Raw genomic sequence first — 14420 nt, 5'->3', positions numbered from 1 at the left:
TGGAAGGCTAGGAACAGGGGACTGGCTGCTTTACAGGTTTCAATACACCAATCCTAAGGGGCCAAGTGCTGTTTGGCAGTTGAGCAGTCACCATTTGGGATGCTAGGTCATAATGCACAGGGACCCATCAAGAACAGAGAACCTATCTCTGATATATCGGCATTCCGGAAGTCAGGTGCCAGACCCAGAAAGACTGTGTCCAGTGACCACAGAGGGACGCTGGGGGCAGAATCCACAGTATCCCAATACATGCCTGGTTCATACAATGACTTTGTTTTCCCAATATTCCATTCTTTTAACTACAAACCATCTTTGTTTAGGGCTTCCCTGGTGGTTCAGATGGTAGAAGAATCCGCCTACAGTGCAGGAGACCTGGGTTCAATCTCTGCGTCGGGAAGATACCCTGGAGGAGGGCATGGCTACCCACTCCAGTATTCTTGCCTGGGAAGTCCCGTGGACAGAGGAGCCTGGCGGGCTACAATCCACGGTGTCGCAGAAAGTCAGACGTGACTAAGCAACTAAACACACACATCTTTGATTAACTATCAAAACTACCTTTAGGTAAATGATTGTGATGGTTCTTTTTGCTTTCAACAAACTTGTACAATGAGAATGTCAACCCACCAGATCCAAAGAGAAGGGAATGGGTCAAGTTTTAAGAACAAGTTTTACTCTCTTCACAGAAAGACATTATTAGAATGTAGAGAAGGACCACCGGGAAAAGACTTCTTGGAACTTCCCTGAAGGTCCAGTGGTTAAGACTCCAATACAGGGGACCCGGGTTCAAGTCCTGATCAGAAAACTAGGCCTTACAAACTGCAACTAAGAGTCTGCGTGCTGCAACCAAAGAACCTGTGTGCTGCAACCAAAGGACCTGCGTGCTGCAACCAAAGAACCTTCGTGCTGCAACCAAAGAACCTTCGTGCTGCAGCAAAGACCAAAGATCCCACTTGCCACGGCCAAGACCCGTGCGGCCAAATTAACCACCTATTTTTTAAAAGAAGACTTCTTTTTAAACCTGCAAATGGATACAGCAGCCTGCTTCAGGAACCTGGGGAGGTATTAGAGTGAGGTGTTCCTATCTTAACCCTGGTTGAATTTCCTCACCCCTCTGCCTCTAAGCTGGATTCCTAAGACTGTCCAGTCAAAGGCTCACATCTCTACTCCGAGAGGTGGGCAGTACTAAAGGCAGTTGGTGACATTTGTTGTTTGTTTACCTTGGACCAGGCTTTGTTCCAAGTGCTTCATATGCATGCTATTCATTTAAGAACAACTCTATAAGAAAAATGAGAAACTGAGATGTTAAGTAGACTGCACGAGGTCTGGCATGTTCCAGAGCCAGAAAACCATCCCAAGAAATTTGGGACCAGGACCAACATTCTTTTCAACCATATTTTACCTAATCTTTCTCTACAGTGAATTAAACCCTTCTTCCAGAGCAAGGATCCACTACCTCTGCCATCACTGCAAAGTCCTTTGTGCCCACCAAAGTCCTGATGAAATGGGGAGCCCTGAAGGGCCCCTCAAAGGTAACATGAGTGAGAATGAGGAAGAGGAAATTTCTCAGCAAGAAGGCACTGGGGACTATGAGGTCGAAGAGATAGCTTTTGGGCTTGAAGCCCAGAGCCCTGGTTTTGGGCCACAAAGCCCAGAGTTTGAACCCCAAAGCCCCAGGTTTGAGCCTGAAAGCCCAGGTTTTGAGTCCCGAAGCCCTGGATTTGTGCCCCCAAGCCCTGAATTTGCACCCAGAAGTCCTGAATCAGATTCTCAGAGCCCCGATTTTGAACCTCAGAGCCCTAGGTATGAGCCCCAAAGCCCTGGGTATGAACCCAAGAGCCCTGGATATGAACCCCGGAGCCCTGGGTACGAACCCAAGAGCCCTGGGTATGAACCCCGGAGCCCTGGATATGAATCTCAGAGTCCCAGGTATGGGACTCAGAGCCCAGAGTATGAACCCCAGAATCCGGAGTTCAAAACCCAAAGCCCTGAGTTTGAAGCTGAAAGTTCCAAATTCCAGGAAGGTGCAGAAATGCTTCTGAATCCTGAGGAAAAGAATCCCTTGAGCATCCCCTTGGGAGTCCACCCCTTGGACGCCTTCACCCAGGGGTTTGGGGAACAGCCTGCAGGGGGCATGCCCCTAGGGCCCCCATTTGAGATGCCCACGGGGGCCCTGCTGGCTCCACCCCAGTTTGAGATGCTCCAGAATCCCCTGGGCCTGACGGGGACCCTTCGTGGTCCAGGCCGCCGGGGTGGCCGGGCCAGGGGTGGGCAGGGCCCAAGGCCCAACATCTGCGGCATCTGTGGGAAGAGCTTCGGGCGGGGATCCACCCTGATCCAGCACCAGCGCATCCACACGGGTGAAAAACCCTATAAATGTGAGGTCTGTAGCAAGGCCTTCTCCCAGAGCTCTGACCTCATCAAACACCAGCGTACCCACACGGGCGAGCGGCCCTACAAGTGTCCCCGTTGCGGCAAGGCCTTCGCTGACAGCTCTTACCTGCTTCGCCACCAGCGCACCCACTCTGGTCAGAAGCCCTACAAGTGCCCGCACTGCGGCAAGGCCTTCGGTGACAGCTCCTACCTCCTGCCGCACCAGCGCACTCACAGCCACGAGCGGCCCTACAGCTGCCCCGAGTGTGGCAAGTGCTACAGCCAGAACTCCTCCCTGCGTAGTCACCAGAGGGTGCACAATGGGCAGAGGCCCTTCAGCTGTGGCATCTGCGGCAAGAGCTTCTCCCAGCGCTCGGCACTTATCCCCCATGCCCGCAGCCATGCCCGTGAGAAGCCCTTTAAGTGCCCTGAGTGTGGCAAGCGCTTTGGCCAGAGCTCGGTGCTCGCCATCCACGCCCGCACCCACCTGCCAGGCCGCACCTACAGCTGTCCCGACTGCGGCAAGACCTTCAATCGCTCCTCCACGCTGATTCAGCACCAGCGCTCGCACACGGGCGAGCGGCCCTACAGGTGCGCCGTGTGTGGCAAGGGCTTCTGCCGCTCCTCCACGCTGCTGCAGCATCACCGGGTCCACAGTGGGGAGCGGCCCTACAAGTGCGATGACTGTGGGAAAGCCTTCTCTCAGAGCTCCGACCTCATCCGCCACCAGCGGACCCATGCAGCCGGCCGGCGCTGACCCGGGGCCCTGTCGGGGTTAGGGAGCTGGTAGGCAGAAAAGAAGGGGACAGGGAGCTACAGCAACTTTGTGAGAGAATAGTGGAGACTCTGGAGGAGAAAAGAGATTCTAGGAGGTGAGGGGGCCAGGGTGGAGGAAGTGACATGCCCTGGAGAGTTGTGGTAAATGGGCTATGAAGAGGGGTTGGAGGGAGGCCAAGCTGGCAGCCGGAGGCTCTGGGAGTGATCGAGAAAGAGGTCAGCGGAGAGCTGGCCTCAGCAGGAGCATGCCCCTTGGTGGAAGCCTGGCTTGGCAAAGAGCTAGATGGGGGTGGGGGGAGGGGGGTCGGGTTACTTAATTAGATTGGGTAGCTTAGACTGGTAGCTACTGAGACCCTCATTGAATCAGGAAGGGGTGAGGGGAGGGATGGGGCCCAAAGTGGGGCCTGGCTTCTGAGCACAAACCCCAGCCTCTCTTGTCTTCCTCAGGCTTTGGAGCCCCTGAATTTGAGTTCAATAAAAACCTTTATGTGGTAAAAAAAAAAAAAAAAAAAAAATCAGCTATTATGAATTTCTACCCTCCCTTCAAGACCATGGCCTGGTAGTTCTAAGCCCCAGTACTCACTCTGCTAGACAGGAACCCCGTTTGTAACACTAGACAGGATGCTCGGTCTGGACACTGCACTCGACAACTGTGGGGACATCAGTCACATAAACTTCAATGTGAATAGCTTTATCTCATAAGACCCTCTTGATCACAGCTGACTTTCATGCTGATTGCCCAAATCCTCCATCCACTCCACCTTAAGGACTGAAACTATTTTCTTGAACACTGATCCGTTATTTCAGACCTTCACTTCCACCCATTTCTTTTTGTGCCTTTTCCCCCAGAATGAGATTTTCTTCCCTGTGACTGATGGAAGCTTCCTGTTAGTAGTGGTTCTTACAAAGAAATGGCCAGGATCTCCCATCTTTGACCAGCCTCCTATCACCAGCACCACACTGGTTCCCTAAGGATCTGTTCCCAAAGGACATTCCAGCCTGAAGAATTCTTGTCATTACTAGTGTAGCCTCCTGTTCTAGTTTTTTATGCAGATATTTAAATCATGAGGTGGAATGAATGGTAGAGAAACCATAAACATCTCCTTCCGTCTATTCTAAGTCTCTAAACTACTCCGTGCAGGTTTCCTTCCCCCTGTTCACTCTCATACCCTATCTATCTTTCAAAGACCAGGGCAAAAAAAGTCATGCCCAGGTACATCTTACTGCGCCCACTATACAAAACAAAAGAGAAGCCCAAAGAAAAGAACACATAATTATATTCTAAATATAAATCTATTTTAAATATTTTCTATCCAGTTACTAAATTTATAATTATTCGCTGTAGAAAATTTCATATACACAAAACAAAAAAAGTCAGTCACATCGCCTAATCTCAGTTGCTAATTAATAAATTCTTCTCCTAACTATCCTATAATTATGTGTTTGTATTTATATCTGTGTTATACATGTGCATGTAGCTTCATTTGTTTAAAGATTTTTTGACCAAAATAGGAATGTGATTATAGCTTGGCCCTCAGAGAGCTGTATCTGGCAGTTGTATAAAAAACTGGATTGAAGACAGAAACTCTGGAGTCCAGAAAAGCCACAGAGAAAGAACACAGGCATGAACAACTATTAATGCTGTAATAATGAAAAGAAGCTGATAGACAAGAGGAAAACTTATTCCATCGATACATTTCTCTAAGTCAGTCTCTCCCATAGGGCTCTAAAGGAAATAAGAAGGCAGCTGCTTTCTGATGGGTAATGGTTTCAAATGTAATCACTCCCTCTTTTTTAAAATTTGAGAACTCTTATAAATAAACCCACTATCATTTATTTGCCTTAAGTTTTTTTCATTCTTCTAATTCTAGCAACTAGGAAAAAATCTTAAGGTACGAAAGGGAATGCAATTTATGACGCCAGTGTTAAGACTTGTAAGGTTTCCATCTTATCATTTTTACCACTGCATCTAACTTGTATGAACTCCCAGAAATACCACTTGGGAATTTCATATTTTTAAGCCCTTGGACATTAGTTTGTGTGCTCCCTGAATGAAGTGTACAGAATTTGTTGTGTTAAATGTGGCACATATACATTTTCTATTACGTTCCAAAAGTTAAATATCAAGTTCTCATCCATGGTGAAATAGTATATCTGATCTTATTTCTAGATTAGGGTTTCAGAAAAAAAATACCTCTTTTTGGAGGCAAATATGATTCTGTGTCCACATTAGGAAAGAGCTAAATGCCAGATGCCCGAATGTCTTCGGTTCCAGCGTAACTAAACATTTGTTGTTGCTGTTGTTCAGTCGCCAAGTCGTGTCCTACTCTTTGCCACCCCATGGACTGCAGCAAATAATAGCACTAATTTTTAAATGGTGTGCTTGGAACAAAGAGGCCATCAATATGACAAAATGTTTAAATGATGTTTCATTAAGGTAACTCTACAGCTTCACTTGAAGTGTGGCATCAAAGTCTGCAAAGTGGAAATTTTCTTATGACTCATCAGATGATTGTTTAGAATTCTGTGGTGTTTCCTGAGCATGGGACAAGGGGGCCAGGGGATGGGAATCAATTCATGTCTGTAATTAGCATTGTCATCTTTCAATTGACTTGCCCATGCAACTAAGTTGATTTGACTGGCCCCTGGGGAAATAATACCTCCTGCATTAACCACTGCCTTCTGACACACAGCGAGAATACCTGCCTGCTGTCAACTTTCCTGAAAGACGAACATTGAGAAAACCAAGCAATCAATGAACTAAATCTGGGAAGCAAGAAAAAGAAAACAGAAAATTGCCAGACACACGTCTGCTCCTTCTTTTGGAAAATGAAAGAGAGAAAGATTCCAACAAACCAATCAAGAAATTTCCAGCCTCGTTTAGAGATGACTATATTCAGCAGCTTCCTTTTATGTAATACAAATGGGTTCCAATCATTGTTTTCCTAGCTTCAGCAAGTAGATTGCTTTTTATAGGAATTAATTTCATCATTCTAAAGCAATTCTGTGTCTGAGTTAATTTAAAACTATACAGAAACATGTGGGTTAACTTTGTAAGGTTTCACCTTAGGGAACAGTAGCCCAACATGGAATCAGTTGTATTTGGCACCTCCTCCCAGGAGTCAAGTCCTGAGTCTTATAAGAGTACAGAAAGAAATGTGTCCTCATGTCTCAGCCCCTAGAACTGTTCTCACTCTCTTTTTACTTTAATGCCTTCTTCTGTGGCCCAGGAAAAACAATGTTCCCTGTGTACTTAAAAAGAATGCAAATTTTGTTGTTGGGTGGAATGTCCTATATATGCCTGTTAGGTTCGTTAGGTCTAAAGAGGGAATTTTAGGTCACAAAACAAGTCCTAGGAAGTTCTAGAAGATACAGAAACAACCTAAATATCCATCAACAGATGGATGGATAAAGAAACTGTAGTATATACAGGGAATATTATTTAGCCTTAAAAAAGAAGAAAATCCTGCAATATTAGACAACATGGATGAATCTTGATGACATTATGCTAAGTGAAAGAAGCCAGACAAGGAAGGACAGATACTGCATGATTTGACTGATAATGACATATCAAAAATATCAAACTCACAGAAGCAGATAGCAGAATAATGGTTGCCATGAGCCAGAAAGAAGATGACATGGGGAGTTGCTAATCAACTGGTATAAGGTTTCAGTAAAGCAAGATGAATTCATTCTAAAGATCTACTACAAGAGCCTAGTGAGACTAGCTCTCTGGGCTTCTCTCAGCAGTCACAACTCTCTTCTGTCGGGTCAGCTCCAAGCATCTTGGAGAGATCACCTTCACTGCACTTGTGTCTGCAGGCGCAAGCTGGTTGGAGAGTAAAGAAATGACTGAGGTGAAACATATAAACATTCAGTATTCTTGTATAAAAGTGATTCTAACTCTGAAACCGTCCATAAACATACAAGTACAGAAGGCACACTTAGAGCAAAGAAGCATGTCTCCTGCCAAAGTGTTCTTGTTCCACTTAGATCACCTACGACTTCTTGTGTGTTAGTCGCTCAGTCGTGTCCAACTTTGCAACCCCATGAACCGTAGCTTGTCAGGCTCCTCTGACCATGGGATTCTCCACGTTAGAATACTGGAGTGGGTTACCATTCCCTCCTCCAGGGGACCTTCCCAACTCAGGGATCAAACCCAGGTCTTCTGTATTTCAGGCAGATTCTTTACCCTCTGAACCTCCAGGGAAGCCCAAGACTTCTTAGGAATCAGCAGTAAACGGGGTAGCTTTCAGACCTGTGTGATTTATTTCATTGAGTTAATCAAATTCCTTTCTATATAAATCTACTCAACAAAGCTATTTTCCATCTTAAATTTTGAATTATTTACTAAATCCCAAATGTGTGTGAATTAAGTTTGTGTTTCAGTGGCTCAAGAAATTTATACAAATTTATTGAATTATTCAGAAACAGAAAATTAATTTAATATAAAAGGTAAGTAACATACAAGTTAACCCACAGATTTTTTTTCACTATATCCAATTCTCATACAAATCTTGGGGTTTTTTTGTTTCTTGCTTTTCTGTTTCCTAATTGCCTAGTTAAAATGTACTAAAAGAAGGTTAAAGGATGACATCCAAAAAAGTCTAGTTATAAAGATGGCTAAAAATGTGTCACAGCTAGGTAATAAATTATCCATTGTCAGGAATGTCTTGGAGGAAAGAAAATACATTTATGATAATATTTATGAGCCTTTATTAGAAAGGTAGTTTAAATTCACAAAAGCAAGCAAACATGAAACGGGAAGGAAGGTACAGCCATAGTGTGTAGACTTAGATTTTGATTTTGCACAATTTTTTATCTAAAATACTATAGCTGGAATTAGCCCTATTAAGATGCAACTGTCCTTTTGCATTCACATTTAACCAAATTTCCATAGAAATTATGTTAATGAAATGTAGCAAGAACAGAAATTTCACTTACAATGAATGATATCTGATTTAAGCATTCAACATTTTGCCTTTGATATATTTTTCTGAAGCTTTTTAAACAACTGTCTAATCAAATTCTATTTTAATTTAAGTACCTCTGTCAATCTCCATGGTTACATTCTAGAGCCAGCCCAAGATCTACCAGTCCCTTCAAAAGATATTAACCAATGGTGTAACTTTTCATTTTGTATTAAAGGTAATCACTACATAGGCACATTGACAGACATTCAATGTTTACCTCATCTTCATTTAAATAGAGACTTTGAGACAGTTTTCCCATTTCTAAATTCATTCATCAGAAACGTTTGGAAGCCCATGTATTGCCTTTTACTGAATTATTCAAGCAGCTTTGGGTCAGTCACAACTATTTTCTGTCAAATCAAATTACAGACAGTTCACATGACCAAACTGTGTAAATACTACTGGGAGATACTAAGCCTTCTGTCTTTAGATTCAACTTTAAATTCTCAAGACACTTCCTTATTTAACCTTGGACTCAGGAAAGAAGGGTCTGTAAACAATGTCAATCCAATTTTTTTTAATTTCTTTATTTTTTAATTGAAGGATAATTGCTTTACAGGATTTTGTTTTCTATCAAACATCAACTTGAATCAGCCAAAGGTATACATATCAATCCAATTTAATATGGTAGTTCTTAAATGTATTTTGCCAAAAGGCATTAAAAATCTGTATTAGAATTGTAATAAACCATGGTTTATATACATCATTGATTTTGTAGTTTTCTCAAATATTACTCTTTCTCATTAAATTGTGATAGAACTTACTATATTTAAGTATCAAAGTATTTTCTCCTTTTAAAATTAAATATGCTGCTGCTGCTGCTAAGTCGCTTCAGTCTGTCCGACTCCATGCGACCCCATAGATAGCAGCCCACCAGGCTCTGCCGTCCCTGGGATTCTCCAGGCAAGAACACTGGTGTGGGTTGCCATTGCCTTCTCCATTGTGTGAAAGTGAAAAGTGAAAGTGAAGTCGCTCAGTCGCGTCCGACTCATAGTGACCCCATGGACTACAGCCTACCAGGCTCCTCCATCCATGGGATTTTCCAGGCAAGAGTACTGGAGTGGCTTACCATTGCCTTCTCCGAAAATTAAATATGAGCATATATTAAAAACAGTTTACTGCAAAAGATTCAGTGCCATTTTCAGGTAACATTTTGCTGCATTTCCCTTCCATTTCATTTCAGAAATGTGTTTAAGTCTACTAAGCTAAGTTTACCTGTTTCTACTTAATGAATCAACTATAATTGTGTGTTTTTCAACAGTGTATATGTGTGTGTGTGTGTATATATATATACACACACATATCTATTAACATAAGTTACATATCCAAGTTACAGTAAATCCCCTATTTTAAAAGTTTGTATTTTATTTTAATGAAGATTAACTATGTATGCTAAGAATAATTTTTAAAAGAGAAGTCACATTCAGGTTATGAAAGAATACAATCCTGATAATTCTACAATAATTAAAGTATCTGAATCTGACATCATCCTCTTTCCCCAAATGGCACAACCACAAGACCCTTTACTTTCTCATGGTACAAAAATCTAGCACAAAGCAATTCACCGGAAGACAGTGCTATTTGCTCTAGTCTTTCTGCAACACTGCAAGTTCAAGAAAATGGATTGCCTACTCTCAAACAAGTATATATGTTTAAAAAAAAAAAAGAAACTATGAATCTAAATTACAAAAGAAGGAAAGTGGAGAGCTGTCTTTTTCCTATGTACTACTAATTACATCCACCCAACCCTTCTTTTAGGTAGTTCCTTTAAGTTTTATCTCATTAGATTGAATCCATCTCCCCTTTAGATAATCATGCCATGAAACAGTAAATACAACCAAGCTAAGGACGAAGGCCTGCATCAGGCTATCCAAACACTTACTCAGGCTAATAATAAATCATCAGTAAAAATATGCATTTTCTTTTATTTTTATGTAATGTGGTCTTTTAGTTAGTTACATATTCACTGGGGGTAAACATCCAGTGCATATTTAACCTACTTTGCCCACTGAACTGTCAAAAATATCTCTGTCAGGCATGTGAAGAGATGCTCAACAACATTACTCATCAGGGAAATGCAAATAAAGCCACAATGAGATGTCACCTCCCACTTGTTAGAATAGCTATTATCAAGAAGACAAGAGATAAATGTTGGTGAGGGTATGAAGAAAAGGGAGCAGTTGTGCACCGCTGATGGGAATGTAAACAGACCCAACCACTATAGTACTATAGAGGTTATTATTACAGAGAAAAATAATAGATTCCTCGGAAGTTAAAAATAGATCTACCGGCAATTGTACTTCTGGGTATATACCCAAAGGAAATGAAACCGGGATTTTTGATGTGATAAATGCATACCTGTGTTTATCACAGCATTATTCACAATAGCCAAAATATGGAAATGACCCAAATGCCCACAGAAAAATGGTTAAAAAAGATGTGGTACACAGTGGAATATTACCCTGCCACGAGAAAAGAGGACATTCTGTCATTTTCAATATGGACCTTGAGCACACTAAGTGAGAGAAGCCAGACAAGTACTGTATGAATACTACTTACATGTGGAATCTAAAAAAATCAAATGTATAAAAATCAGAGTAAAATTATTGTCATCAGGGGATAGGAAGGATGGGGAGGGGATAAGATTAATAGTGTTTAAGTGTACAAATTAGTAATGAGTAGTAAATAAGCCACTGATATCTAATTAAGGCACAGTAGTCAGGAAAACCCCCTGGAGAAGGAAATGGCAACCTACTCCAGTATTCTTGCTGGGAAATTTCATGGACAGAGGAGCCTGGCAGGCTACAGTCCATGGTGTCACGAAACAGTCAGACACGTCTGAGCGACTAAACAACAATGATGACTATAGACAGTAAGAGTGTACTGTGGTTACATCAACAGACGAATGGATAAAAAAGATGTGGTATATATAAACACAATGAAATACTACTCAGTCATTAAAAAAAAGAAGGAAATAATGCCATTTGCAATAACATGGATGTACCTAAAGATTATCATATTAAGTGAAGTAAGTCAGAAAGAGAAACACAAATGCCATACAATATCATTTATACATGGAATCTAAAATATGGCACAAATGAATTTATTTACAAACAATAACAGACTTGTAGACACAAAAATCAAACTTATGGTTACCAAAGAGGAAAGGGGATAGGGGCGGGATAAATTAGGAGTTTGGGATTAGCAGACACAACTGCTATATACAAAATAGATAAAAAACAAGGTCCTACTTTATAGCACAGGGTTAAACCATAATGGAAAAGAATATGAAAAAGAATATGTGTGTGCATGGTGTGTATATAAAATAGACGGACCTTTGTTATTTTCCAACAGAAAAATAAATTTTTGAAAGTATTGATAATTTGGTATTGCTTAATCTTAGTTCCAAATTTCCAAATTTGCTGGCATATTGAGTGCAGCACTTTCACAGCATCATCTTTCAGGATTTGAAATAGCTCAACTGGAATTCTGTCACCTCCACTAGCTTTGTTCACAGTAATGCTTTCTAAGGCCCACTTGACTTCACATTCCAGGATGTCTGGCTCTAGGGCAGTGATCACACCATCGTGATTATCTGGGTTGTGAAGATCTTTTTTGTACAGTTCTTCTGTGTATTCTTGCCACCTCTTCTTAATATCTTCTGCTTCTGTTAGGTCCATACCATTTCTGTCCTTTATCAAGCCCATCTTTGCATGAAATGTTCCCTTGGTATCTCTAATTTTCTTGAAGAGATCTCTAGTTTTTCCCAATCTGTTGTTTTCCTCTATTTCTTTGCATTGATCACTGAGGAAGGCTTTCTTATCTCTTCTTGCTATTCTTTGTAACTCTGCATTCAGATGCTTATTACCTTTCCTTTTCTCCCTTGCTTTTTGCTTCTCTTCTTTTCACAGCTATTTGTAAGGCCTCCCCAGACAGCCATTCTGCTTTTTTGCATTTCTTTTCCATGGGGATGGTCTTGATCCCTGTCTCCTGTACAATGTCACGAACCTCAGTCCATAGTTCATCAGGCACTCAACTGAACTGAATCTTGGTTCATCCATCCTACCTCCTAATAATTACTATTGACTTTCTAAAAGCTCATAAGCCATACCATAAACATTTACTTGAGAATTTTGTCATAACTTAAAACTCCATGAAGTATTATCATATTTTGTAGAATTTATCATTACTTTTTAAAATGACTGCTCTTTCCTATTCTTTTTTTTTTTTTGCTAAGTCACTTCAGTCGTGTCCAACTCTGTGTGACCCCATAGACGGCAGCCCACCAGGCTTCCCCATCCCTGGGATTCTCCAGGCAAGAACACTGGAGTGGGTTGCCATTGCCTTCTCCAATGCATGAAAGTGAAAAGTGAAAGTGAAGTCGCTCAGTCATGTTCGAACCTCAGCGACCCCATGGACTGCAGCCTTCCAGGCTCCTCCATCCATGGGATTTTCCAGGCAAGAGTACTAGAGTGGGGTGCCATTGCCTTCTCCGATTCTAATTCTTATTTTCCCCCAATTCCATGACTTTATGTGAAAATAAAAGAAGAAAAATACACCACAATAAGTAAAGTTCAATGAGATCACTAAGTTTATGTCCTGGGACCCAGAAATTTCCAAAATGGGAAGTGGCTTGAACAGACTAGAAACAGAAGGTTGCCAAGTACTGACATTTCTACAGTAGATATGGTCAGCTGTGAAAGTTACTTCTTCAGAATTCAATCGAATTCACAATATCACAATGCTTACACTTTAAAACATGCACACCCTGAAAGTTTATACCAGCCAAATCTATACCTACATACCTCCATGTTTCCCCTTTATATACAGTGGAATAATAAATTATATAATGGAAGTAAAATACCAAGCTATTGTGAAGTGGGTTAAAGACTGAAAAGTCTTAAAAAAATCCTACTTCTGATTTTTGTTGTCAGTATTGTAATTATGACTGAGAACAAAACTGTTGAAAGAAAGCAACATCTTTCTTATAGTTACAAGAATGACTGTAAATCTTACGCTACATTATACTATATAACTTATACTCTAAGTATGCTTGTAGTATACTTACACTTCACACATCTTCCTGGATATCATAGCATATAGGAATTAAAAACAAATATAAATATGGCTTATCGCTATTTATTCTACACAGTCTAGGATAGCTTTTTTCTAAAAATAAACCCCTATACGGGGAGCTTACAATATTTTATTTTGAATGCTTGGATCACTCAAACTTTTTTCAATAAAGGGTTTCTAGACAGAAGGGCATTAACACTCTGTTTATGTTCTCCATTTTAGTACATTCCTCTACTTGAGATTGTATTTTTAAAGCCTATTTAACATTGATAGCTTGTAACATATGGACTTTTAAGACAGAACATATTCATGTACCATCTTGTGTTGTTTCTATTTCAAATAAATTATACAAAACTGGAAAAAACTGATAATCATATTCAAAGAACTATGTTTTGATCTATGAAGTATATATTTGTTACCCTTTTTCACCATTCCATTCATTTATCTGTTCATATATTTGCTTAAAAATTGAGTGCCTACTATATGAAAAGTCTTCCAAAGAATCTAAGATTCAAAAAAAAAAAAAAAAACTAGCTATGTTTGCCAGGATGGGATGACCGAATGGGTGAGCAGGAGAATGACTAACATTGGCTAAGGCATGTTCCTGTTCTTTTATATTCGTCACTCATGAACAACTGATCTCTCTACTATTACATAATCTATCATGTCATAATTGATGTTGCAAATTTGTGTTTCACGTCTTAGATCGGTGATACACACTGCCATGTTAACATTAACGATTGTAAAGAGCGTAGGAAGTGCTGTGCCAACGATCAGAGTGTAATTTGAAAACTTGGGGGAGTGTGTATGCCCAATTAATATTAATTAATGGTAACAATGCCAGTGCACTTAAGACAGTACTTTCTTCTGCAGATTAAAATGAAGTGATGAGAATAAAATTGCACTTGAAATTTTTCAAAGAGCAAGGTACTTTTTTCCTTCCATCTCTCTTAACAGGCTGGGCATGTTTACTTTTAAAAAGAAGATTTTCATAACAAGGACTCAATACCTCCCACCAATATTCTCTTTAATTTGCGGGGTAGGGTGGTGAGGGGGGCAGAGGGGTAACTATTCCAGCTATGGACGACACTGTGATGAAGTCCCTCTCAGGTTTCTTAATGACCATGGAATGAAGAACTTAGTTCAGTCAGCCTTCCTGTAGTCATACACCTGCAGTCATACACCTGCAGCGTCCTTGTGCTTCAGCCCCAGGGCACTGTGCCA

General features: G+C 41.0%; 1 protein-coding gene across 1 annotated transcript; it reads left to right on the top strand.

Annotated features, from left to right (window-relative positions):
• Nucleotides 1–1327: 1327 nt before the first annotated feature.
• Nucleotides 1328–3382, top strand: LOC113884938 (zinc finger protein 768). The gene has a single exon (XM_027530044.1). The coding sequence runs from the start codon at nt 1328–1330 to the stop codon at nt 3125–3127; it is 1800 nt and encodes a 599-aa protein (XP_027385845.1). The 3' UTR covers nt 3128–3382.
• Nucleotides 3383–14420: the final 11038 nt, after the last annotated feature.

Source organism: Bos indicus x Bos taurus, chromosome 27 (assembly GCF_003369695.1).
Source record: "Bos indicus x Bos taurus breed Angus x Brahman F1 hybrid chromosome 27, Bos_hybrid_MaternalHap_v2.0, whole genome shotgun sequence".
Lineage (NCBI taxonomy): Eukaryota > Metazoa > Chordata > Mammalia > Artiodactyla > Bovidae > Bos > Bos indicus x Bos taurus.
The sequence above is the reverse complement of the archived record's forward strand: the minus strand, read 5'-3'. Positions and strand labels throughout refer to the sequence as shown.

Coding starts and splice junctions, on each gene's coding strand:
- LOC113884938 (XM_027530044.1), top strand. CDS start 1,328: ATGTTCCAGAGCCAGAAAACCATCCCAAGAAATTTGGGACCAGGACCA.